Consider the following 27953-nt stretch of genomic DNA (forward strand, 5'->3'; position numbering starts at 1 on the left):
CCTTCCTGAAGACTTATTCATGTTGTGTTGAAGTAATGAAAAAAACATCAAATCAATGCTGAGTAAAATATTTAACCAAATCTGCAAAGCTTAATTTGTCCTATGCAAAAATTCCTGGTTCTGTTAAATAGAGAATACAGTTGTCAAACCAACTGTCTCTAAAAACGTCACTGCATTTGTTCTGGCTTCATACCCACATGTTAAAGGAACATTATACTTGTACTTTGAAGAAAGGCAACATTCTACTTTAAAACGTTTCTTTCCACTTAATTATTTATTTATTTGTTTGTTTATTCATTATTTACTTGTGTATTATTATTAGTAGTAGTAGTAGTAGTAGTAGTAGTAGTAGTATTACTAGGCATTAGTTTACACGTCTTCTGCAAAACATTTTATTTACAGGATGGACGTTCCAAAAAGATTAGTTCTGTGCATCACAGACACCAAATGGCCATACATTGGCTCGATAGAAGAAATTTGAGGGCAATGAGGTGGAATCCAGATTTTGATTATTATGTTTACTAACTGAAATGAATAAAAAAATTGTCTATGTACTAACATTACAAAATTTAGCATATTACACATCACTCTGTTTGGTTTATTGATATTGAGAAAATGAGATAAAAAAAAATCCATAAAAATATCTGAATAGGGTAATGCATGTGTTTGTATCTATTTACATTATAAGTAATTAATAATCATCATCATCATCATCATAATCATAATAATAATCAGTTTTATTTATAATGTACTTTTCTCATACCCAAAGCGCTACAACACACACACACATACATGAAGAATAAAAGGTAAAAAAGATAAAGAAAACTCAAACATAATAGAACAAAACAGAATAAATAAATAAATAAATAAATAGGATGAATCAGCAATTTCAACATAAAACAAGTAAGCAGTTATGCAACTAAATATAAACCCAGTAGAGTAAACAGGAGTCGATTCTAATCAATATAAACTATTTTAAAAAGACGAGTTTTAAATTATTTATTAAAACATTTTTCCTAGATGGCTCAGTTTAGCCCTGACTTAAGTGTGGTCAATATAATGACATAATGTTGTTACAAACAGGCCATATGTATTTTATTTACTATATTATTATTTGCTTTAGAAGTGTGCAATATATACTTCCACAGTGTGCACAACAACAGGTCCATGTGCCAGCAGTAGTGACATCAGATCTGTGAGAACAATCAGTTAAATCCTTTTGTAAGATGCCAAACACCACCAACTTCAGAGTGGAAATGACCGTTACTTTTGAAAACACTAGTTAACATCCAACATATCCATCCCAAACTTACACCAGTCACCATTGATGACAATAATAGAACGTCTGATCAGAACAGCAACAATGAAGGTCATTCATTATGGAAATAATAGCACATCTGTGTGTCGGGCGAGATGTGCCACCCAGCTGCTGGCAGGTACACAGAGATGAGCCTGTACATCCAGAGCACGTGATGCCAGGCAACATATAAAAAGATTTGTCGGCACTCTCAAATTCATTTGTTTAACCTTTGTTCAGCATCCGCCCTCTTCTTCCAAGATGAGACTTGTTGTACCAATAATCCTCTCTGTTGCAGTGGCAGGTTTCCACAGTGGTAAGATTACAGTATGCCAGTCTATGTAGTTTGCTATTTTTTTTTTTTTTTTTGTTTTGTTTTTTTTTGTTTTTTTAGTAATACATATTTTGAGAGAAAAAAAAATTAAAATTTTTAATCATTTAAATAAATAATAATAATAAAATAAAATCTTATTGTTTGTCTTGAAAGAGTTTAATATATTTTCATGTTTTTTTATTTTAGTTTAATACGTTTAATTTCTTTGTTTATTAAGTTTGGCCAAATTAATGTGCATTTACACTCCCATGTAAATTACAATTAATGGACAAAGTTATTTAATTAGCTGTTTTAAAGATTCATGTAATGTTCTGTGGTTAGTTAATCTTTATTTTAAATGAATACATCAGCCATAGCTGATCTGATAAGGTGTATTTATTGATAATGTGCTTTGAGAATTTAGATAGTAATCAGTTATTCACCCTGAATTGATTTACATGGCAAAATACCAAGTATATTACGTAGAGTGTACATTATGTGCATGTAAAGGAATAATACTAAAGCCTCTGATTAAAATGCACTACTAATCAAAATCGGACACATTCAATTAAATCAATGTTTCTGGTTACATTTTGATCTAAAGGCTTATGCATAAGTGATTGGCATTCATTTTGTATAGAAGCTTTAATTTTTTTTTTTTTTTTTTTGGTCACTACAGTTCTCATAGTTCCATTTGTTGTGTTTTGATGAGTTTTCTATTATTACTATTTAGCTATTAAAATCTGCACAATATAATTTTAATAATGATGAGTTGGTATGTCAAATGCTAGGTGTGACCAAATGTATATGACAAAGAGTACTCCGAACACTACATGCATGTGAAAGAACAATACTAAACCTTGTCTGACTGAAAATAAAAATTAACATTTTCACCATCTGCAGTGATTTCTGCATCTCTGCAATTGCATGAAAGGACTGAATCACCCGAAGAGAGAGGTAATCTATATGTAACATCTCTGTATGTAACAGTTTTGAGCGATTCAAAAATAAAATAAAAAAATTATAAATGTTTATATCCAAACACCCTTCTCTGTTTTAACTGGTCCCAGTGTATGAAGTGCACAATACGACACAAAAACTAGGTCGGTCATCATTTCCTTCTATTCAACAACTACATTCTTGAAACAAACTGGTTTGATTTGCTTAACTTCCTTCTTTTTGGAGGTCATTGGCATTCTTCATTGAAATGACTTAGACAGTCTCATATCTCGTGCACATGTACAGATTCTCAGACGCTGACGTCATTTTGTCTCTGTATCCTCAGATGAACTGGAGTTTGAAGCAGCCCATGTGGAAGGTAAACATGGATTCAAAACAAAAGCTGGTTGATTCAAGATTTGAGGTATGTGGGGTTGTCATTTCCTGATGCTAACTATTTATTGACTCATTTACAGATGAAGAAAGTTTAGGAGTGACTCACATGGGTAAGAAAAGTCTTGCTTTGTTATCCATTAATCACTCAAAATGATCTGAAAATGTTGTCTAAAGCAGTGGTTCTCAACTGGTTTTGCTTCGGCACCCAGATTTTACATTGGAAATCAAGTGGCGACCCACAATAGTAAAAACTTAACCTGTATTTAATGTATCATGGGTCCAAGGGCGTAGATTTGTCTTGAATATTGGGGGGTTGCAGTGTGAAGCATCTACAATTTCCATTGATCATGGTATAAATATTTGGGGGTTGTACTTTCTTGTTTTGATTATTGAGGGGGTTACCTCTCCCCTATCCCCTCTGGAAACTACGCCCCTGCCTGGGTCGCATTTCCTTTTATCTTGCATAGTTTTGTTCATGGCTTTCAAGTATAAGGACATGCATCAAGTGACATTATTTTTGTTGTTGATGTTAACAACAAAAGCTACAGGAAGTTTTCTCTCCCCTCTCTTAAAAATTGAAGAGCATATTTACTTATATGAGCCCATTATTATCCTGTGTGTTTCCTAATTTCATACATCATTCAAACAGAAAATACATATTACACAGGAGGAAAGTTAAAAAATATTGCAGTGCAGATGAGAAGCTTTTAACTGTATACGAGATTATCATTAAATCTGCCTCGGCAGTCCTAAATAGGCTATCACTTGGGCGGCCTCCGAAAGATCTTCAATGGGAGAACCATAACATTGATCTTTCCCTGCTTTTCGCAACCCAGTCCGAATAGACCTGCGACCCATTTTTGGGTCGCGACCCACCAGTTGAGAAACACTGCTCTAATGCAACCCAAGATTTGATGTGCAATAGAGATTCAAATGTGTAAAGATGAAGATTTATAACTTTTAGGCCTACTTATCACTATATTTTATCTAAAATAATTAAATAACAAATTGCATTTGATGGATAAAACAGTATACTGTATATTACAGAGGCAAATGTTGAAGAATCAGAAGGTAAGAAAAAAATCGAATTTCTGCTGCGCAGTATCATTGTTGAAAAAATATTTTGTTCATGTGAGTGCTCATTAACTAATTTATTTTTCAGAGATAGAAGTGCTTGATGAAAAAGAGACTGAAGGTAAGATAGCAAGTGGTCAATCTGTTAACAACCAATTTTACAACTTTTATGATTTCTGCTTCATTCATTCATTCATGATCAAAATTTGACAGATGATGAGAAAGAGACATTAACAGACACTACAGGTGAGAGCAGTATTACTTTTTAAAACAGAATTTCAGAACTTTATTATCAGGAAGGATATACATTCAAGCAAGAGACGTATTTATACCATGATCAATGGAAACATGTTAATGCTTCATGATGCAACCCCCCTTTAAACGTCTGGAAGAATGGAAACATTTATCGAACTCTACAAGAAAAATCTGGAACTTTGGAATTAAAAATAATAGTTTAGCAAAAAATGAAAATTCCCTCATCATTTACTCACCCTCATGCCATCCCAGATGTGTATGACTTTCTTTCTTCTGTTGAACACAAATTAAGTTTTTAGAAGAATATCTCAGCTCTGTAGGTCCATATAATGCAAGTGAATGGTGACCAGAACTCAGAAGGTCCAAAAAACACATAAAGTCAGCCTAAAATAAATCCATACAACTCAAGTGGTTTAATCTATGTCTTCAAAAGCGATATGATTGTGGGTGAAAAACAGATCAATACTGAAGTCCTTTTTTTACTATAAATTCTCCTCCCTGCCCAGTAGGTGGAGATTTACAGTAAAAAATATTGATCTGTTTCTCACCCACACCTATCATATCACTTCTGAAGACATGGATTTATCCACTGGAGTCATATGGATTACATTTATGCTACCTTTATGTGCTTTTTAGAGTTTCAAAATGTTAGTACCCATTCACTTGCATTGTATGGACCTACAGAGCTGGGATATTCTTCTAAAAATCTTCATTTGTGTTCAGCAGAAGAAAGAAAGTCATACACATCTGGGATGTCATGAGGGTCAGTAAATGATGAGAGACTTTTCATTTTGGAGTGAACTATTTGGTATATTTGGCATCAATATGATATTTGGCTCAAATAAATTCAAGAGCCTTGTCTCCTTGTTTTCTTGTTGTTATGAAAAATATGACGTCCTTCAATGTAATAGTATGATTAGAAATTACAAACAAGTTGTACTTGTACTGAGCCACATGTCTCACGTGATGAAACGCTTGCGTAATTTTGTTTTGACGTAGGAGAAAACGCCGACAGTGACGAGTCCGTAGGTAAGATCCATTCATGACCACACAGGGGCGCCAGAGTTTGACTTACATTCACTGCAGATAAACGCATGTGACGCGTGAAACGTGATGCACGTTAACCTTGACTCTTGGCAAATAAAAACTGACATGTAATAATTGACCTGTTATGCTAAATAAATTACTTTAATGGTTTCCAGTCCATCACTACCATGTCTTTTTATTCTTCCTAGAGCACAGTGAGCAGGCTGAAGAGAATGTGGAAAGTGTAGGTGAGTCCAGTGTTCTCAGTATCTTTTATCAGTCTCGTATTTTAGCTGAGCTATTCTTGCAGAAATCAAAATATTTTGAGGGGGGCCTAGATTTTTCTTGTGCAAAAATGTTTTGCAAATTTGTCCATGTTTAACAAATTGATATAAATCCAATAATAAGTATTGAAATTGTGTGTTTATTTCCCTCTTTGTTGAGATCATCATAGTTTTAAACATGTTATAGTTCTTGTTTATAATTTAATCATGAAAGTTTGGCTCTGGGACAAGGCTAAAGCAATCAAATCTATGAAAGATTGAAGAAGCATAGATAAAGAAGCGCCCTAGTAACCTGTAATTGACCTGAATTTCAGAACCTGTTTTAAAGGTGACAACTTTAAAGGTTCTAATTTTGATTTGAACTCATTGTGACCTTTTTTCCCCCACAGAGGATATCACTGCGGATCAGAGCATCGAATATTATGATTCTTAAAACGTTGCCAAGCCAAGTGTGAGAAGGGGCTGTACTGGAATCTATATATCTTTAAACCTAAATACCAACTTGTTGCATAAAGCAAAATTGTTAACAAATATGCCACCTGGCACGAAATGACAAAGATCACTGCATGTATTGTGACCTCCTTTCACACAATTTCAAAGATCGATGCTTTTTTCTTTTTTTAATAAATCCTGAAAATATTGACCAGTGTGCAACATTCATATAAAAATGAAAACATTCAGATGGGTGTAATAATAGATCGAGCTTACATGTCCTCTTAGGATGTAACAGTTTATTGAGTTGCAGATGTGGGTAGTGTTAAAACATATCTAGGGCGGCTATCCAGGCCAGCGCTGTCTACAGTCCTTGGGTTTATTTATATCGTCTCCATTGTCCCAGCTTATTTTTGGACCAAAGATGCAATGCTTCCCTGAGTCCCACAACAGCCTGATGATACATAGCTGTTTAACTCAATATAGTCTACAAAAGGCCCTTAATTCAAGTCTCAATGAATGTTTTATTGTTTGCAAAAGTGTTAGGTTGAAATTTTGATGCTTGTGTTGAAAAATAGATTAGTGATATACCCAGTTTGTCTGATAACCGCTATGAATGTAAACATGTTTTTAGACCAAATATTCAAGTACAAACCAAAACATTTATTGTGCAGTTTAACTGTATAAAATCAACATGAAACAAGCATTTGCAGCCTATTTTACTCCCATAATTATTCTTCAGTTATTGAATAATAATAATTTTAAAAAGGGGTGTAGGGCTGGACTTTTATCTAGTAAGAACTGAATGGACCTTAAAAAGTAAGCATTGCTACAGTATACCAGAATGGAGTGAGACTTGAATACGAGTGGAATGCAGTGCATTTGTGGAGAACTTCTCTATTCCTGAAACACAGCCAGCACCCACTTTTTAGGAGGTTTTTAACTGAAACATTGCCTGATCAATTTCGATTTTCATATTGACTTTAATACTTACCTGCTAAAACCTGGCACAAAAAGACTACACTGTTTGTAGTTTAACGTTATCTTCTTCCAATAATGGTAAAAAAAAAAAAAAACAAAACAAAAAAAAGACCGATAGCAATAGCCTAATTAAATAAAAAGTTAATTATGGCCAATACTAGCTGCTGCATTTTAAACAAGTTTAAAAACTCTGCAAAAATATGTATAACAATAATCAAGTCTTGAAGTTATGAATGCATGACCTTTTATTTCATGATATATTTCATAACTTAGCAATGTTAATTCTTAACTTGGCAATATTTCTGAGATGAATGATGTTCTAGAGACATTAGAAATGTGGCTTTCAAATGACAGTTCACTGTCAAAAATGACAGTTGCAAGAACCTTAGTGGCAATCACCTTATAGTTATAATTTAGGGGTTTCTTAACTTAAGGGGTTTCTTTCAACTGAAGAGGATGACACGAACAGCTGAATCAGCAAGGCAGAGATTGTAATTGAGATTATTTCTAAAAGCATTTTGCCCAATGATTAGAACTCGTTTTTATAACTGGTCATCTAGCCTTTGATGTTTTTATGAAATCCAATATCTGTGAAATCTCATCTAGAGGAAATATAAACCGGTGTGTCATCAGCATAACAATGAAAGCTAATACCATGCTTCCTAATGATATCACTAAAGGTAGCATGTATAAGAACAAAGGGCCTAAGACTGAACCTTGTGGCACACCATGGTCACCAATATACTGTACATCCCTTAAATTACTTATAGTAAATTCAGAGTGAAAGGAAATCAGTCATATCATTTACTGGTGAAATGAATAAACAAAGACATGTGATACACAAAAAGACATTTATTCTTTCAACCCCAAAGCACAGTATGGACAACAGTGTGCTGGAAACAAAAGCCAACACAACACTCAACGTTTCTCTTTGGTTCCCAAAAAAAAAAAAAAAAGAAAAAAAAAAAGAAAATAAGGCAACTACAGAAACTATATAAGGTCTGACTGTATTAAGTTCTGTAACCAAATCACCACTCGCAAATGATGGCTTCACAGCAGTGCAGATCCTCACGTTCAGGAAAGGACGGCAAGTATCTTTTTACACAGCTGCTGAGCTACTGCCAACTTCAGTTCAGGGAAACTGGTAAAAAACATTTAAAACCATTTTCCCACACCTATCTAATAAATAGGTTAAGTCATTCCTGTTGCTTAAGGAGTTGCCATAAGCAACCCTGTGTATACATATACTGTGTTTTTATTTATATACATTCCTCAGAAGTTCTACTTTAGCAGGTCTATGAGAAGGCTGGAGCAGATGAGCTACACCTAATGGCATCTAATTGGATGCCATCAAGTTTTACAGGAACTGTAAATGTCTCATTTCCAGCATTAGTAAACGTATCTCCGTTCATTCTTAAGTTTATTTTGCTGCCTTTCAGGTACCGATTATGATGTCAGCGCAAGTGCCACTGCAAAGCATTACTGTAGTACACTCACAGGAAAGAGGTTTATTGGTTGTTTTTAAATGTTATCAGAGGTTTCAAATGTTCACTAAGCAATAAATGCAACAAAATCAGGCAATTTGGGGTAATAGTCCAAAACTGAAAGCAAGCAACTGCTGAATTCCTCCATACAACAATGCTACTTTGGCAGGGGGACTTTTTGAGAATTAGCACATGACGCGGATGGTTAATCTTCTGAAAAAAGATCAATAGCTTTGGCCCTTGCAGTACGTCTGGGGTGCATTACATTGGTAAAACGATAGCTTGGGTATCCTAGAAACACTTCATCCGTATTCAACAACAGTGGCACATGGAGACTGAGCACAAAGGGACATAATCCACCATATGGAGTTCAATTGCCTACAGCAAACATTCAGGGAAACATTTCGGTTAAGAAAGTCACCAAGAGCATAGTAATTACGGCAGGGCACTTACAGCAGAGTATTCTGTGCTTGAAGGAAGCATTAATCTTTGCAGCAGCTGCTGAGTTTGTTTAATCGTATACCTCCACACCTGGGTTGGTCTGTTATATGGTAGTAGTTGTTATTGTTAAAAATGCTGGGCAATGCAAATATTAACAGCTTACTTACAGTGGTGCAGAAAGAGTTAGATTTTCCATAAACAATTAAGGAAAAGACAGTACAAATAATTACAAAGAAAAACAACAAACAACTACAGAACTGGCTTTTAAAATGGCTAAATCTTTTATAAATGTGTCTGAGGCATACAGAAACTGTTTAGATGTCCATTTGTAGTGTAACCTACAAAAGAACTAAAAATAAACTAAGACATATGGAAAAGGACACTGAAATTATATTAAGGAACATGATGCGAAATGAATAACCAATTTCTTTTGCAAATCAGCCCACATAAGATTCTCATAAACATGTGGGTGTCATAAGGCTCCATTTTTGACAGTCACATGCCCCTTCTTAAGAAAATGTGTATATGCAGACATTACCAAATGTACGGAAGAAAACAAAAACTAAACCTAAACTAATCCTCTTCCCCAAATTAATTTGCACCTAAATACTGCTCCTCTAGGCAACTCTCAGCAAATTATGAATGTAATGAAAAATGCACGTCAAATGAAGGCTAATACTGCATTGTAATTGTTCTTTTACCTTAAAAGACTCTGTACATACTTGCATAAAAAACAAAAACAATGATTTTTGACTATGTACAAGAGATTTAGATGGCAACCACTCTAGATATGAGAAAGAAGATATTTTCTCCCATAGCCTATGACATGTGACCTAGTGCACAGAAATGCACACAAGTCATCAATACAGGCAAGGAATGATGCAGCCAAGATTCACAGGCTCTATTGAAAGGGGCCTTTTTCATTCCCCACCCACCACAAGGATGAACGTGGGGAAAGGTGTACAAAGAGAGACAAAGAGATGGGGAGGATGAGTCATGCCCTTCACCCCTCTCTGGTGCTCCTGGTTGCAGGTGGGAGCTCCTCACGAGCACAGTTAGACAGGGTGGAGTTCAAAGGTCTCACAGAATGACGTAGGTGAACAGGGCCATGATGGCAGCACTGATAAGGCCAGAGATGGGCACTGTGACAAACCAGGCCATGAAGATGTTTCTGAACAGACGCCAGTCCACAGCCTTCCTGGAGCGCATCCAACCGACTGCCACCACTGAACCAACCTGAAAACACATGATCACATCTTAAGCATCTAAAATTATACTGCTACCAACTGCTTCCATACTAGAGCTTTTGGTGTGGACCCACAAAAAAACAAAACAAAAACAAAAACTATTTAGCACTATATTTACTGAAAATTTCACAAAACTTTCACTTTTTAAAAGATAGTGTATTAAATGGTAGATGGCCATTTCTTCTGATTTCTGATTAATCAAACAAATTTAGTAATTAATTTGCAGATAAAGAAATTGTTAATATATTAGAAAGGAAATAAAGGTGCACAGTAGTCCTGCAACCACATTGCACTTTCTCACAAAAGACCGAATCAAACCAGTTGTACATACAGAACACACTGAATATGACATTTAGTCATGGCGCACATTAAGCACTTTTTACTTTTATAAGTAGCCCTCACGCACTCAGTTTACATGGCCCGGATCACTGACCATGGAACTGAGTTTTGATCCTGGCTGATAGATGCTTCAGAGGAAGATATTATATTAGCGCTGGACAGGAAGAAAATGCTGGATTTTTGTGAGGTGACTGGTCATTTCCTTGTCTCAGACGGCTCCTTCACATCCAAGCAGTAAGTAATTAAATTTGCAATATATTGGTCAACCACTAGTGAAAACAGACTAAAAGGCCATGCTTTTATCAACAGGCTGAAGTTATCAACCTCATTCAAATAGTCTCTGTCTTCACCTTGTTTTGCATTTGCTCGTTTTGCATACATTCTTAGCTTACCTTGCAGTGAGTGGTGGAAACTGGAAGACCAATGTTGGAAGCAACCACAACAGTGACGGCTGAGGCGAGCTCAATGCTGAAACCACTGAAATTAAATAAAGTATTGTTTAGAGAAGTCTATCAGCTGGAGAGGTTTTGCTTGGTAAAGACTGTAATGCCGATGATGTATCTGATCTGAGAAGCTGGGTATGTGTATATACTGTACCTAGATGGGGTGATGGGAGTCAGGTCCTTGCCCATGGTCTGGATGACTCTACGGCCCCAGACCCACAGACCAACACAGATGCCCACTCCTCCATACAGCAGCAACCAGGTTGGAGTTGGTGCATTTGATGTAACAGAACCACTATCATAGACCAGCCACAAAGCAACTAAAGGACCAATTGCATTACTGAAAGCAAAACAGAATACATTAAGTTTGCAAAAGATGCTTAAGATTCATCATATATTCTCAAATATGCTTTTTAAAACAAAACAAATATTCAGGCTCTAAATGACTAAAATGCCAATAAACATCTGTGATTGCACATTCTATATTAACGTGCCAAGTTGCTATGTTGCAGGCTAATACAGTTGTGCTCAAAAGTTTGCATACCTTTGGAGAATTGGTAATATATGTACCATTTTTACAGAAAACATGAGTGAGCAGGCAAAACACATTTCATTAATTTCTTATGGGATTCATATTCAACTGTAGGTTGGCACAATCATAAAACAAAACATGGCAACAAAGAAAAAAAAATGAAATGACCCCTGTTCAAAAGTCTGCATACCCTTAGTTCTTAATACTGTGTATTGCCCCCTTTAGCATCAATGACAGCGTGCAGTCTTTTGTAATAGTTGTCTATCAGTCCCCAAATTCTTGCAGGTGGTATAGCTGCCCATTCATCTTGGCAAAATGCCTCCAGGTCATGCAAAGTCTTTGGTCATCTTGTATGAACTGCACGTCTGAGATCTCCCCAGAGTGGCTCGATGATATTAAGGTCAGGAGACTGTGATGGCCACTCCAGAATCTTCACCTTTTTCTGCTGTAACCACTGGAAGGTCAACTTGGCCTTGTGCTTAAGGTCATTGTCGTGCTGGAAAGTCCAAGAGCGTCCCATTCGCAGCTTTCGTGCAGAAGAATGCAAATTGTCTGCCAGTATTTTCTGATAACATGCTGCATTCATCTTGCCATCAATTTTCACAAGAATCCCCGTGCCTTTAGAGCTCACACACCCCCAAAACATCAGTGAGCCACCACCATGCTTCACAGTGGGGATGGTATTCTTTTAACTATAGGCCTTGTTGACCCCTCTCCAAACATGGCGCTTATGGTTGTGAACATAAAGCTCTATTTTGGCCTCGTCACTCCAAATTACAGTGTGCCAGAAGCTGTGAGGCGTGTCAAGGTGTTGTCGGGCATATTGTAACCAGGCTTTTTTTGTGGCATTGACGCAGTAAAGGCTTCTTTCTAGCAACTCGACCATGCAGCTCATTTTTGTTCAAGTATCGTCGTACTGTGCTGCTTGAAACAACCACACCGTCTTTTTCCAGAGCAGCGTGTATTTCTCCTGAGGTTACCTGTGGGTTTTTCTTTGTATCCTGAACAATTCTTCTGGCAGTTGTGGCTGAAATCTTTCTTGGTCTACCTGACCTTGGCTTGGTATCAAGAGATTCCCAAATTTTCCACTTCTTAATAAGTGATTGAACAGTACTGACTGGCATTTTCAAGGCTTTGGATATCTTTTTATATCCTTATCCATCTTTATAAAGTTCCATTACCTTGTTACGCAGGTCTTTTGACAGTTCTTTTCTGCTCCCCATGACTCAGTATCTAGCCTGCTCAGTGCATCCATGTGAGAGCTAACAAACTCATTGACTATTTATACACAGACACTAATTGCAATTTAAAAAGCCACAGGTGTGAGAAATTAACCTTTAATTGCCATTTAAACCTGTGTGTGTCACCTTGTGTGTCTGTAACAAGGCCAAACATTCAAGGGTGTGTAAACTTTTGATCAGGGCCATTTGGGTGATTTCTGTTATCATTATGCTTTAAAAAGGAGCCAAACAACTATGTGATGATAAATGGCTTCATATGATCACTATCTTTAATAAAAGACAGTTTTTTTGGCATGATCAGTCATATTTTCAAAATCAATGCCAAAATTTCACATTTTCTGCCAGGGTATGCAAACTTTTGAGCACAACTGTATATTAGAATACAATATATAATATACAGCTATATTTTTTTACAAAATAATTGTTTATTCCGATTATTATTTATAATAATAAATTTAACAGTTTGTTGAATATAGAAGTCAATCATATTGCTGTTGTCACCATTTCATAAAAGCTTTTGCATTACAGTGATTTACAACATTTAGGGGTGTAAGAACATCCGTTACCTTTGAAAAAAAAAAAAAATCACTGTAAATTTTGACCGTAACTGGCTTTATTTGAACTAAAAATCATAAGAGAGACTAAAGTCTAGGTACTATTGAAAGCACTGTAGTTTAAAATCTTTATTACCTGACATCATTTCCACCATGAGCAAAAGAGCCAAAGCAGGCAGTGAGAATTTGCAGGAACTGGAAGAGCATTGACACCTCAGGCCTGTCAGCATCAGCTCTGTCCTCCTCTAAAGAACTACGGCTGCTACCGGCATCATCGTCTCTGATCTCCACAGTGACTTCACCCTCCCCGAGGCTCTCAGGTGTTCCGTTCTCTGCCACTGCATTACAGTAACTTGTGTAGCTGTCCATGCGGATGCGCTTTCTTTCCTGGGTGCCGACTTTGTCCTTGTCCCCATCTTCTGAAGCACGGAAATCAGCTTCTTTGGGCTTAAAGTCTCCATGCATGCCGATGATGGCCATGGTGTAGGAGGTGTAGCTGTTGTTGCGGCGGATGGGCCGGTCGCCACCCTCCCCCATGCAGTCTCCCATTTTAGCCAGGTGGAGTTTGTGAAGCAGGTCTTTGTAGAGGCCAGAGTCCTTGTGAACCGTGTGGTACGGAGTGTAACCGTTGCTAGGACTGTGAGCAGGGCCATTGATGAACTGAACATGGGCCATCTTGGGACCTGGTGAAGATAGAGTCAGGTTTAACCATGCATCTTCAATGAAAATATCAAAAGTATGATATGATTAGCATGGTATGCGAGGCATCACACCCTACATACTTACCATAACCGGTTTCTGCTTCATTGCAATCCTTCTGATCTGCATCATCTGAATCTCCAATGTCGAAGGTGACCCGGCGCTCCTCAGGAGGAGGAGGGGGTGGGGAGGTGTTAGAGGAAAGGGGAGCTGAAAACTCCTCAGGAACAGGTTTCAGGATCGGACTGTTAACTTCATGTAGTTCCCTCTTCTCCATCAGAGGACTTTCAGAGTGGCTGGAAGACTTTAATTTACCTGTATATATAAAGTAAGTGATACAAGAAGACGCTCAGGTCAAAGCTGAGACATATGAAAAAGATACAGAAAATTTATTTCCATGGTTTTTACAGTTGTTTTTGATTACTGGATAAGGATTTAAAAAATATTTTTTAGAGATTGCACTCATGAAGTGCTAAACACTAAAAACGTTTTCACAATATACATTTTCATGAGCCTGGAAATTACAATTTTAAAAGTGTTTTTTTTTTTTTTTTTTTTATATAACTGTGGGAAGTGAACCCTGACATAATGGACCACAAATTATCTGGGGGGGGGGGGCGGTGTACTATAACATTCCCCACTTTACTTTGAACATGAAGTAAGGGTGAATTCGATTGCATTGATTGTGTTAAGTAGAATGGCTGGCAAGCACATCATATTACATCAAATTCTATAAACTTTGAGAGGCAAACTGTTTGCTTACATGGTCACTGCAGCCTACATTTCAAGGCCAGTCTGACATAACTCAGTCCATTGTCCACTGATCTTGTCGTAGGAGGTTGTCAAAGGACACACATTCTATTTTAGCGAGAGCCATTTCGAACTGTAACTCAAGTGCACCTTAGCCTGACGAAACTAAGCTATCTTACTGTCAACACCTCAACTTCACTACGGGCTATTCCAGTCTAACAGCCAAAGACCAATTAGTGTATCACTATGACCCAATTAGGTACAATCAGTACACAGCCAGACTATACTACTCTAGACAGACCATGATACTTTAGTCTCTTTTCCACCATCGGGCCGAATGGTTCTAAGCACGGTGAGGAATGGTTACAGTAGCTTTTCCACCTGGCCACGATTCGGCACGACATAATTGGAAACCGTTCCCAGCCCGGAATTCTCAGCACGGTTAGACAACTGTGCTGGTGAAATGCCTGTAGTGACGTCGCTACTCACAATTGGTCACTTGTCAGTTGCCAAGGTTACTCGTTTTTTCTCTGTAGCTGGCCAAGCGCAGCATTTGGGCAAAGTAAACACACTTCTCATGCAGTCCTTAAACTCTTGCGTTACCAAGGTAACAACTGACATAGTTCTTGTGTACATTCGAAGTGTGTTTTCATCACTACAGCGGAAAATAAATACAGAACCATGCCAGCTGGCCCGGATCGGCACAGAATAGAACAGTTTTGCAATAAGAACAGTTCGGCCCGATGGTGGAAAAGAGGCTTTTGTTCTGTTTGTGTTAAACAATCACCTTACAATAAACATATTGCCTCTTAAATGTAATGCATACATTTCTTGAAAATTAAGTGGGTGTTTGTCGTCTGTCTGTTTTTGTGATTCAACCATTTTAAAACAGTTTGAGGAATGAATATTGTCAAAAAATGTGACTTTTCTTGCCATCAAATTACTGTTTACTTGACTTCCCATCCCTCTACGGTAATGTTGGAGAAAGAATTGCTATTGGCTAGTAAATGTTTGCTTTTACACGCCAGACTTTTGATGACATGTAAGTGTAATGCAACTGAAAAAGATATTAAGCAAACCAAGAAAAGGGGCCTTCATATATGACTTCACACAATATAGTATGCAATATTGAAGATTTTATTTTATATTTTGCCTAATTTTGTTAATCACAATTTAGCTTCTCAAAAATGTACAAATTTCATATTCTAGCAAATTATATGATGTCTTTAAATTGCACTGTTTGAAATTTCATAACATTTTTAACAAAAACAAAGGTTAGATACTATTGTAAAATTAGGGCTGTCATGATTATGAAATTTGGCTGATGAATAATTGTCAAACAAATAATTGTGATTATGATGATTGTCTGTTTTAGGTCTTTCACAAATATGATGATTAATTATCATACAAACTGTCACTGTGTGCTTCATGCACAAAACAAAGTCACTTATTAAAATTTAGCTTGCGTCACAAAATAAGGATATATAATTTCCTTTTCAGGCTTCAAAAACATTGCCCCCCCATCGTCTGAGAAAATTTTCGAAGGCCCCCCATGTAGGCTATTAGATATTTATATTGTAAGATATTTCCTTAAAACTTGTGATTCTTGGGTGATGTCTGCAGTGCGGTTCCATGAGATGCTCCGAGTTCAACTGAGTGAGACACAAACGCGATTTCCTGCATGCTCATGAGACACAGCAGCCACGGAAAGATGAGGCTGAATCCAGCTTCTTAAATTGCTTGCTTTTCAGTAAAACGATATCGGTGCTTTTACACTACACAACAAGGGTGGGTAAAAATATAGTTTTTCCGATTTATCGTGATCTTCATTTGAACGATCTTGATATTGATTCTTGAATCCCAAGATAGATTTTTTTACTCAAAGCACAACCCTCTACTACAATGAGAGGAAACCACTCGCATTTGCAAACAAATTTCACACTATGAGACTGTTTGGTAAATGTATACATTTCACTCCCCAGTAATTGAAAAGTTTAGTCAAAGTGTTCAGCAGTGAGATCCTTTCACAGCGTGTTGAGAATAAAAGTTGTTCCGTATAATGAGTCTCCAAGACGAAATCCACACAACCCTTTTGTCATTGAATATAGTCTCTTTTAATACCCTTTCTGTTCTTTACAGTCAGTGGTTGATCAAAAACAACTACAAAAAACATTTAATTCTAATCATGCATAGCACAGATGAGGTAAAGCCATTCGAGTCCTCTCTAGTTACCATGCGCTCTTCTACAGATGCTCTTTACAGAAAAGCTGGCTTTTGTTAAAGAGACAATACCGGTTTTAGCACGTGTTCAACAATTCAATGTAAATACTTGTAAATAGTACAAATTATGCAATTTAACAAACATGTAACAAAAATAATATATGAAATATTATATCTTATTTATTGATTTAATAAATGTATTTGTTCATTTTTAAAATGCCAAAATGTGACCAAAATTATGTAAAAGTAATAAAATATAATTAAGTTAAAAGGTCCCCTGTATATTTTAGCAGCATTTTATATGCAAGCAAAAGGGACATTATAACTTAAATAAACCCATATGAATCGATATTGAATCGAAAGCTTGTGAATCGGAATCTAATTGAATCAGGAAATCTGTATCAATACCCAGCCCTATACACAACTCAACCACTGGTGAGTGAAATGTTAATATTTACTAGCCAATGGCGAATCACAGACACATATTTTAGTCGCAGAGCGCAAAATTTAAGTGCATATGCGAGTGATTTACTCACAATGTAGAGGGCTGCTTCCTGTAAGGAACTATAGCTGAGCCTTGAGTTTACACCCAAAAATAACCCGTAACTAAAATCTGTTTCAATTTTAATATGGCATATTATTTGACATTTCAGATTTTAATTTTTAGATGAACTATTCCTTTAAAAGGAATAGGGTATTTAAGTTAATGATTAAAACTGTTGTCCACTGCCAACATCTTTAATCTGTAGGGAATTATCCTCCAAGAACACCTGGTGCTTTCTCTATGGTTTATAAATCTTATATGCCCACAGATTACCATCCAGAGTTTTATAGGGCCTGATAAATACCAACTTAATACCGTATATACACATATATATGCACACCCAAATTAGACTTTAAAAGTTGGCATATTAAATTATCAAGTAGAATGCAAGTAAACTTCTGTAAAAGCCCTCTTACATAGCTTTGTGGAACCCCACCCATTCAACATTTTCCGTAATGTTCTTGGCACTGATTTTTCCCACGAGTCACCAAATTTTGCTCTCGTGCTGTTATTGGGCAACTGTTGGATGTGACTTCAAGTTCTATAGCAACTAAATTAGATTTTGTGGTTTACATGATAAAGTAAACAATTACAAGACATTACATGAAACATTGATACTCACATTCAATCTTCTTCTTGAGCCGAGGGCAGACAGCAAACCAGACGATGAGACCGATGATGAGGGCACAGCCGATGGAAATAAGCAGCACTCCCCACCAGGGCAGCTTATCAAACCCCAGCACTGCAGTCCAATCATTCACAGGGGGAAAGGGACCAAGAGGGCAGTGGAGGGGAAGAAAGGAAAGGTGCTTTTGAGACATAAGGCAGCATGTGCTACCATTAACACAACAAACAACATTAGGGCATGGACAGGGACATCATGGAGTCCAGGTTGTTAGTAAAGGCATTGGAGTTGCACGTTAATAAGGCACAAGAAATGGATCACAGTATTCAATAAGAGCAGATCACTGCATGCATGTCCTTTCAGAGGAAAATAAATGCTTATTCAGAGAATATTTAGACCACAGGCACCTATTTATAATTTTCAGTTATAAGGCTATTGTGAAGAGAGTTACAAGAAAAATGCACTTGCATTTCTTGTTTAAGATTCCATAGAGACATCAATTCAAAACAACCACTGCAACCAAGTATCAAATATCCTGGTTGCATACGGAATGCAAGCACAAGACCTGCCCTCTTATGTAACACCTAAGGCGAGATGTGAGTGCGATCAGCAGCAAAACGTACTACAGACATATGCGTGCAAGGCTGCTATAGCATATGGTCAGCAAGTGTGGATGCCTTAAAAGGCTATTGCAGCAAGATATCTCCCCACTTCACAGGGAGGACAGGGGAAAAAAAATTGACCACTCCTGCAGAAAGGTTACATCTGAGCCAAGACTGCGGTGGTAGCTGCGGTGCAGTAGAATGCAAGCTGCATGCTCAAGGAAGAGTGCTGGCAGAGCAATCAGTCATTTACAAATTCTCCATGGGGGCCAAAACCACAAACAATGAAATGTGTTGACATAAAAGTTCAAGGAACCAAAGTGGGAGAAAAAAAGATATTTGAAATATTTAGAGCAAGACTTTGGCCAACTTAAATGTAAAAAAACAGAAGAAAAAAGGCACTGCTGGAGCTGGGTTGTGAAAAATAAACAAAGGAAGAGGTTATGAGATAAGAGGACACGGAGCAGTGGGGCACAAACTCCCCAAAAAACACACGCATTTCCTGCAGGAGAACGCAGGGCACGTCATGCCTACGTGTGCATTGATTATACAACTCCAGTTCAACCTCCCCAGGAGACAAGACACAAGGAGGAGCGTGACTTTCTTTTTTTTTTTAATAATGCATGTGGAAAGAACAGCTGAACTTGCAAACACTGTAATCAAGGTTGCTGCAGAGTTTTTAAAATCACACTTAAGACTTTTTAAAACCTTTTTCAAGACTTGAACAAATAAAATACTGTATCCCCATACCAAAACAATCCCATACAAACTCAAAATAAATCATGCATCACAGACTCTTACTTGAACAAGCAGGGGCACACATTCAATACGGTACATGGAACATTGATCATCAGTAAAAACAGGGTAGGCTATATGAAAGTTTAAAATACTCAAGGCATGTTTTCCACATATACTGTATATCACATTAAAATTGGTTTATGTAACATTATATAAATAAATAAAAATTAAAGGTCGACAGATATTGGATTGTGCTGATTCGATAATGTGTTGAAAGAAAGCCAGTTAATCTGCCAATAGTTTTTTAACATTGGTAGCCTATATTAAATGTTCTTAGTCTTACCTTCCTGCGATGGAGAGGGCCAGACAGAGGCCCAAGCATGCAACTTTTAACTTTAAAGGCACTTTAACTTTGAAATACACCAGGGACTCTTATTTTGAAATGTTTGCACGTCACTGCTTCCAGCTGCTCATTCAAACAAATAAGGGATATAAAATGTGCACTCCTACAATAATCTACAATGTATTATAATATAAACAATTAAAAGTAAACTGTCATATTTCATCAACACTATATCGTTATCAACAGTTGATCATTAGTAATTGCTTGTCATTTCCGATATGGCCTAATGACTGCGAACTGCTCTGTAACTGCTGGAAACACTCACAAGCCCCGTGTGCTTGGATAAAATACAACAGTGCCACGTTTTCACTTTGAGAGATGCAGCAAATGCATTTATTTAATTAAATCGTATTCTTTTGAAGTTTGATAATCACATGGTCATATCATGATTCCTGTCGTTCCACCCCAAAATTTAAGAGCTTTTATCATTTAAAGATATTCAAGGATCTCCGGGAACCCTGGGCATGATCTGGCAACATCTACATGGTACTGTACAGGTGTGGGAGTCCAACATTAACACTCACCAAACACCAAAGGAGAGTATTGGCTTTATCGAGTACCTCGCCAGTTTGACATTCAGAACAGCAACTTAACGTAAAATTAAGTCTGTCGATTTAAGACATCAATTCAGTGCAATTAATTAAAAAAATAACACTTAAAAATAACGCAAGTAAACTTGCACCCTAAACGTATGCTACTCCCATAATAAGCTATTTCCCGAATTGAGCAATTCAAGGTCATAGTACCATCTGCATGTTTAGCAGCAAGTGCAATTCTAGCTGTTCAGGAAACATTCAGTATCAAACGGCATTTAACTTCACACAGCAACCTAAAAATGCAGTGTTCATGACTAGAGACACTGAAAACCAGTGAAACGCAACACAACAACAGTAAGACACTCCAAAAGCATCCGTCTGATGCATGTTTTCAAAATTAAAGCAAGAACGTGTCCCATGAGAACAGCTCTTGGATCTTCCTGGAACAGACTGTTCTGGACTTTAGGCCAGTGATCGCTTATTTTCAATGATTTGGAAATAAAGCAAACATTATACTGACTTCTAAAGCCACTTTTTGTAGTGTCTAATCACTAGTCTTCCACAATAATACAATGTCTTTGAATACTGATTATACTTTTGTATAATGGTATAGTTATTTTATTAATTGAATTCTTTATTTGAAGGCAAATATTGATATATGCCAATTAACTAATAAGCATTTTAAGCAACTTTAATCAATTGACAGCTCTAAGCTAAGAATAATGCAAAAAGGTTTCATAACTGGCAGAAAACACATTTGGCCAGTAAATTTCCTTTAATGACACTGCCTTCGGTACTGTGGCAATAAGTTAATTTTGGACCCTGTGTGGGGGTGAGCAACAGAAATTAGATAAAAAGCCAAAAGAGGACATTTTGAAAAACATAAATAAAAAGAATGTGGCCCAGTTATTAAGTATGTTTGTCTGGCACTGTTCCAGCTCACATGTATTTTGAGAAATGCAGCCCTGGGTACTGTAAGTTAGGCAGGGAATGCATTTGTGGTTGTATCTACGTAGCTTGTCTGAAAAACACTCCCTCACAAAAGGGGGGCAGCCAGACAGCAAGCATGAAAGTAGGATGAATGAATGGAAGTGGATTCATTTCCTGCTTCACCTCACAATAAAACCTGCTATTCCACCATGGCCTTTATTACACAATAACAGGCTGTTTTTCCAGACATAGTAATGCACCATCCCTCATCGTGGTGAAGGGTTGATGATGGTTTATGAGTCCGTGTGGGCTGGGCACTGTTGTTTATGCCAATTATGCTCTTTGTGGTCTTTGACTGTTACATGCCTCTGAAAAAAATATCTGCTGTAAAAGTTTTATGTATATTTGATAATCAACTTGACATTATGAAATATACCTTATACTGTCTGAAGCACTCTTAACATTATTCCACCTTTATAGCACTGTTATACTGCCAGAAAGGTGTGTGTTGTCTGCTGTGACACACTCCATATTTTGGCTCATGCCAAGCACAAAACCTGGCATCCACAAATTAATCCACAGTTTAAACAAAACATTCATTTTGTCACTGTTTTGAGCCATGCTGAACAAGTCTGGCCAAATCTAAAAACATTCCATTTCAAATCCATGAGGCCGCTTACTGCGGCTGTCATGTTTGCTTTATATCCCCAGGGCAACCAAAACAACCCACTGTCTGTTTTCCAAAGGGGAAGCAGACCAGAAAATAAGCATTGAAGTACTGGGGGTGGGAGGGTCTAGCCAAAAGTTTTGGCCCTTAAACTGAAAACAGGTTGACTAATTTTTTTTTAAAAAGAGTGGGCATTACAGAGTAGAGATTAACGAAACAGAACAATCAATGCTTGTTCTTAGTCAGGTCTCAAATGTGGAGGGACAATGGCATTAATAGGAAGAAAGAAACAGATCTTATGTGTCATCTGTGCTTTGCACAAGCAGAACTTAAGGAACTGCGGTTGCTGAATTACTATAAGGCCCTTGTGTTAAATCTGAGGGGTGGGTGGTTGGGTTATGGCAGTTCATGTGATTAACAAAGTGCTGAGAGGAACCGTGTTTGGGGTGGAGAGCTAATTTGTTAGAAACAGATCCTTTACTTTACAGTGCATAACCAACATATCACTCCAAACTAGCTTGAACAGGTTGAACTTGTAGTCACATGGCCGTGAGTTAGATTGTTACATCACACAGCCCTCATTCCACACAAATGGTTAAAATAAAACCAGGGGGACAAGGAGTACCAAGTACAAACACACCGCTTCAAGGAAACTCCACCTAGTCACATACTGACTTAATTTCTACGGGCATGTGTGCTGTGTGACTCCCTTCAGAGCACACAGGAGGTCGATCAACAATTTATAACATGCCTCTGAGCCCCCCCCCACCCCGCGGCTGCTGCTGCTGGTATTGTCCAGTCCTGTCTTGGGATAGAGGCGGCTCTGGATTAACTGAACCTGAGTGAACTGCCTCAAACAGGATGAGAGGATGTGGAGTTCATGGCCTGTGTCTGGTACTTCTAAAGCTAATCCAACAGCAGATGACATGACGATATCACTATGTGTAGCCAAAGATCGGGATAATCCTGTGTTAAGCTGGCACTGTTATGGCCAACTATGTCAATCTAAATTGGTGTGTGAGATTCTGAGGAGACATGCCCTTATCCTGGTGTGATGTTTAAACACGACTCCCATAATGTTCTGGCCTGCGTGTCAGCTGATGAACTTGGCTGAGTGAATCGACTTAGTCCTAAAGTGACACTAGAATGATTAATTTGGGCTCTTGAGGACAGTCCTTTAATTTTGAGACTATAAATCTTAAAATCCTTAGAAACTGCACTCAAACTGTGATGAAAACCACCATGCATATTTTAATAAGGATGGGCGGAGTACTTATTTTTTATCAATGTCATCACCAAACAACCTTTGACTTATTTCCAACTCAAGATCAGTTACTTTTGAATATACTGACTGAATATTTAAGTTCATAACTAGGAAGTTTGTGCTTTCTGAAAAGAGTGCTCAATTTTCAACACAACTAACTTAAATAGCTATAGACTGTGCATATAAACAGACTGCCCAAATTGTCTTCATAAAACTCTGAAGCCCTGCATGACCTACAAATTGATCCGCCCTGGTGTAGAATGTGTGTGCAATGTAGGAGCTAAGTGTCCTGTAATGTGCGTGCTGTGTATTATGAACCTTGCTGTGCCTATGTAAAGAGCACCTGCCCGGGAGTGCATACATGTACACACTCCATGGTGCATATCGCATCATACTCTGGCCTGTAGCCTTCATTTAATGGCCCAGGCCAGTTGACTTCTTGATTTGTTGAGCCCTGTAGGTAAAAGAAAACAAAAGGAGCAAATGATGCTCATTTAATAACGTTTCAGACAACGAATGGTAAAATATTCAGAGCTCAACAGCACTCATAAATGTGGTGCTTTCTCAAAATCTACTGAGTATGATGAGTCTTTTTTATGGGTGAGAATTCTTTATTCCATTATTTTTTTCTCTCCTATGATGGAGAAGGAATAAACACTGACTGAGTTCATGAATACGGGCACCACATATCCATCTCATGAGTGCTCCACTGCCCACTTGGTTAAACACTGCTTTGGCTTTAAGCACTGTAAACAATCTGGCAGAGTTTGGGCATCTGGTTAGAAGGAGCATGTTACACGCATGCAAACTAGGGGTAGAAATAAAACAATACTCACTTGGTGCTCCTGTAAACATGATGGAGAACAGGTTGATTCCCATTGTAACAGCGTAAAAGAAAGGAAGGGCCCTCAGACCATTGGGCACTGGATCCTTCTGCAAAGGGACAAAATACTTCGTCAACACCCAATCATGATTTTATGTTAGGTCACAATTGGCATCTTAACATGGTGATTTGGACTTACCCTAATAATAATCATAATTTAAAAAAAGGAAATTTGACAGAACTATAAACATGGTAGCTCTAAATTGACCTTGTGATTTCTCCACCATTTTTCTCAGTCAACTTGTATCTGTAAGTAACTCATAAATACAAAGTTGGAAAAGATAAAGTCATTATTTACCTTTTGCAAGATGAACATACGGACAAAATAGAAAAGAATGGCAGACATGATGCCAGAGAGGACAGGAGAGAGGAACCATGATGCAACTATAATGGGACAAAGATAAAAAATCAAAAAAATAAGTAAAAAACATTGCCAGTATCTTGACTACAGCATTGCAACAACGCAACAACAAATGGACAATCCTTATGAAAGAAGCTGACTCACCAATTCTGAGAAGCTCCAACCATCTGACTCCCTGCTGACCTTTGGCGACCAGTGAAAAGCCAATGGTTGCTCCCACGATGCAATGGGTCCCAGAAATAGGAAGCTTTAGAAAGGAGGCCATCAACTGCCATGCAGCAGAACCTGATGGGTAATGAAGGGAGGGGGAACACCACAAGTGTTGTATATAAATCAGTGATGGTAGACAAAATAAAAATGATATGGGTGTTTCTTCAACATTTAGCATTTTTAGTACTATATACTTTTAGAAAATCTTGAAACGTTTTCCACGCTCTCATTATTTTTTTTTGGTCTAATAACAACATACAACTGTTCATGTATATGCATCACAGGAGATTTAAGTAATGAAAGTTCCCACACCACTGCGTCGTTTTCACATCACAAATTCAGTAATGTGAAATGACAATCATTGAAATTATATTTTTAAATTTTTTAAACAAAATGGCCAACTCCTTTGTTTCACTATGGCTGATTTTACAGCTTAAGTGTTATGTTTCCTAAATACAATTAAATATTTTCACACTTTGCATTAAAAAAAAAAATATTACACCTTGATCTGAAAATATTCTGCCAACAGGTGATATTTACCTTGCTTTTTCTTTGTTTTCTTTTCTCATATTTCTTCTCAAGCATGCTCCTCACTGACACCTCTCCTTAACAAGGTTAACAAGTACAATTGTTTGGTGTGGTGGAAATGATGCCACAACTGCTGGACAGTTGTAATTTTTTATAAAAATTATAGAAATAAATTCCACAATAATGTTGAAATGGTTTATTTCACTCTTTGTTTAGATCATTACAGTTTTAGACAATAACTAGAGCTTTTATAATGGATTTTCATAGTTTAATATAGAAAGTCCAGGTCAATGCTAAAACAGTAAAATCAACACATAAAAAGCATTTGAAAAGTACTTAAAATAAATTATGATGGCATGGTAAAAATTTCCAAGGAAGTTTGAATATGATGTCCACATAACACAAAGGAAAAAGATCAAATCTGTTAGTTTTAATAAAATAAAAAAAACAACCGCATGGAACATGGAACTGTCCCAAAGTTGAAGAAACACCCTTGGGTATCAGAACTGAAGTGAGTTACTCACCAAACATAGCGCTGACTGAGCCAGCCATTAACACATGCTCCGAGCCGTTGTACATGGTCACATCAATAATGCCTTTGCGGATCGTCTCGCTGACCTTGGCACCAAGCAGCACAGAGCCCACAGTCTCAAAGATTGTAGCAAGAACACAGGCCTGTTTAAGGGTAACCACACCCGATCCCACTGCCGTACCAAACGAGTTGGCGACATCATTAGCACCCACTGAAAAGGCCAGGATAAAAGCAATAAGGAAGCCTACTACTAGGAGCCATAGATAATCCGAGATGTCCACTTGAGCGGTGAACCCAAGGGTGCTCATGAGCGTTATTGTGGCCAGAGTTGTTGACAGCATTGTGTGCAATGCTTTTCAAGTTATAGAGAACAAATTCACAATCTTAACAGGGATGATTACCAATTTTTATATAAATAAAGCAGCACACTGGACTTATTTTTTATTATTATTTAATCCCCAGATAATTGAGGTACTAGTGTTTCTAAATCTTTTTTTCCTGCCTCAGACCGACCTTCACCCTTCACTAAACCAGCAAATCAAAGCAATCCAGACACCAGAGAGAATCTGCACTGCTCTGCTCTAAACTGATGTGTAACGTTGAGGGAGAGGGTGGAGTGAGGGCCTATTGCTATCCTCTGAGTAGACTAGATCTATAACAGTTTGTTGTGGCTTGGGCAATTAGGCAGGCAGAGCAGACATCCATTATACAACAGACACGGTGGGTGAACAACAGCTCATTCCTGAAAAAAAAAAGAGAGGAGAAAGTGGGAAGGTTCCCATGTTACACAACAATTTCAATGCAGAGAATTGAAGCCAGAACTTGGACATAAGTCGACTATTACACATTGCAGCAACACTTTATTTGCCTGAGAGGGGTACTGACGGTCTCTCGAAAACTCTTTCACTACATAAAAGGAGGCGTACACCAAAACTCATCGAGAACATAGGGCAGGAATCTGGATGCATGCACCATGTACAAAACTCGTAGAAATACATACATCCCCCATAGGGCAAATGAATGTGCATGAACTAAAATCGATGCTACGATCTGCGTATGACAGTCTGCAATCGTCGGGAATAAAGCATATTGTAAAGTAGCATATTGAAAGCAATAAAGACGTCTGTGCAACTAGCTTGAGATCTTTTAATTTTACACGCCACGGCACCACTTTGATAAATATTTTAAACTATGTGACAACAAACAGGAACTATTGTTTAAATTAAGCTGCCCGATCAGTCTTTCCAGTACATTCCTGCAATGCCGCATTCCTTGGGCAAGTAAATCAGAAAGCAGATGATGAAATGCGGTTCACTGTCAGGCTGTTTCAGCCGGTTCTCTCCACTCGCGCTAAACACGGACTTCCTCGCTAACGGAACATTGAGGAAGCAATTTGCTCATGGACATCCATCCAATCGGTAGTTTTCAGAAGAATATTACTTTATCATGTTAAACTGAATATTTAATATAACAGGCGACTTAAATGAAAGAAAATTAATGTGAAGGCTTTTAAGGCGATATTCATCTGTGCTGCGCGCGCCGGCTTCGTACTACACGTGTCGTCATTCATTCACACCCGCTAACAGCTAACCTCGCACTGTAAATCAAGATAACTTCATTACACTCATGAAAATGATCACAAAACAAGTCACTTACACATGAAAAGCCGTATATTAGTCAAGTTTTATTATTTACTATGTAACGGAGACGTACGCGTTGTTTTATAGTCGACCAGAGCGAATCAGCTGACAAAAGCCAGGAGCTCGCGCTCATTCTAACCGCCCAAATTATTCCAAATAAAATACTAATGTCTTTAGAGGAAGTAAAACACGACCCAATAACAGCAACCATAAGATTTTTACTCACCACTCGAAGAAAACTGGAGATAAGTGTCGATTTCGGTATTTATTTATTTTTTCACACTGTAGTCCTTTTCCGCGCGCGCGCGATGCAAGATACAGTAATACTCTCTCGCTCTTCCCTGAGCACTATCGTCGGATAGATACAGTAAATTCAAAGGCGATAGAAACGATACTGCCCGCCGTTTCTGATGATATGAGTTTTTAAATAAATGAGAAAAAAAATCGCCAAAAAAAACCCCGCTTTCTGCCGGCTTCAAATTATGAGTTTTTGCTTGTCCACGAAAGATATATATCATATGGCTGCGAGGGCGGGACCTGTCT

The 27953-nt window shown here is 37.6% G+C and overlaps 2 protein-coding genes across 6 annotated transcripts; one reads left to right on the forward strand and one right to left on the reverse strand.

Moving 5' to 3' along the window:
- The first annotated feature begins 1472 nt into the window (after nucleotides 1-1472).
- On the forward strand, nucleotides 1473-7973 carry si:dkey-200l5.4 (ring-infected erythrocyte surface antigen). 4 transcript variants are annotated; one of them, XM_051684214.1, is made up of 11 exons: nucleotides 1499-1613; nucleotides 2514-2567; nucleotides 2681-2713; nucleotides 2896-2928; nucleotides 3026-3055; nucleotides 3993-4016; nucleotides 4108-4140; nucleotides 4233-4265; nucleotides 5274-5303; nucleotides 5510-5548; nucleotides 5974-7973. In XM_051684214.1, the coding sequence occupies exons 1-11, from the start codon at nucleotides 1559-1561 to the stop codon at nucleotides 6015-6017; spliced, it is 408 nt and encodes a 135-aa protein (XP_051540174.1). In that variant the 5' UTR covers nucleotides 1499-1558; the 3' UTR covers nucleotides 6018-7973. The 4 variants fall into 4 exon arrangements, with proteins under 4 accessions (XP_051540177.1, XP_051540176.1, XP_051540175.1 ...); XM_051684216.1 differs by lacking the exon at nucleotides 2681-2713 and having other exon boundaries at nucleotides 1484-1613; XM_051684215.1 differs by lacking the exon at nucleotides 4233-4265 and having other exon boundaries at nucleotides 1489-1613.
- Nucleotides 7835-27903, reverse strand: slc20a1b (solute carrier family 20 member 1b). 2 transcript variants are annotated; one of them, XM_051684135.1, is made up of 11 exons: nucleotides 27637-27903; nucleotides 25763-26512; nucleotides 24645-24785; nucleotides 24438-24523; nucleotides 24093-24189; nucleotides 18114-18233; nucleotides 14065-14292; nucleotides 13415-13961; nucleotides 11106-11291; nucleotides 10901-10985; nucleotides 7835-10158 (listed from the first exon to the last, which is right to left on the reverse strand). In XM_051684135.1, the coding sequence occupies exons 2-11, from the start codon at nucleotides 26109-26111 to the stop codon at nucleotides 10003-10005; spliced, it is 1995 nt and encodes a 664-aa protein (XP_051540095.1). In that variant the 5' UTR covers nucleotides 26112-26512; nucleotides 27637-27903; the 3' UTR covers nucleotides 7835-10002. The 2 variants fall into 2 exon arrangements, with proteins under 2 accessions (XP_051540095.1, XP_051540096.1); XM_051684136.1 differs by lacking the exon at nucleotides 27637-27903 and adding an exon at nucleotides 25251-25368 and having other exon boundaries at nucleotides 25763-25907.
- Between the last annotated feature and the right edge of the window lie 50 nt (nucleotides 27904-27953).

The sequence above is a fragment of the Myxocyprinus asiaticus genome, chromosome 42 (assembly GCF_019703515.2).
Source record: "Myxocyprinus asiaticus isolate MX2 ecotype Aquarium Trade chromosome 42, UBuf_Myxa_2, whole genome shotgun sequence".
NCBI classification, from domain to species: domain Eukaryota; kingdom Metazoa; phylum Chordata; class Actinopteri; order Cypriniformes; family Catostomidae; genus Myxocyprinus; species Myxocyprinus asiaticus.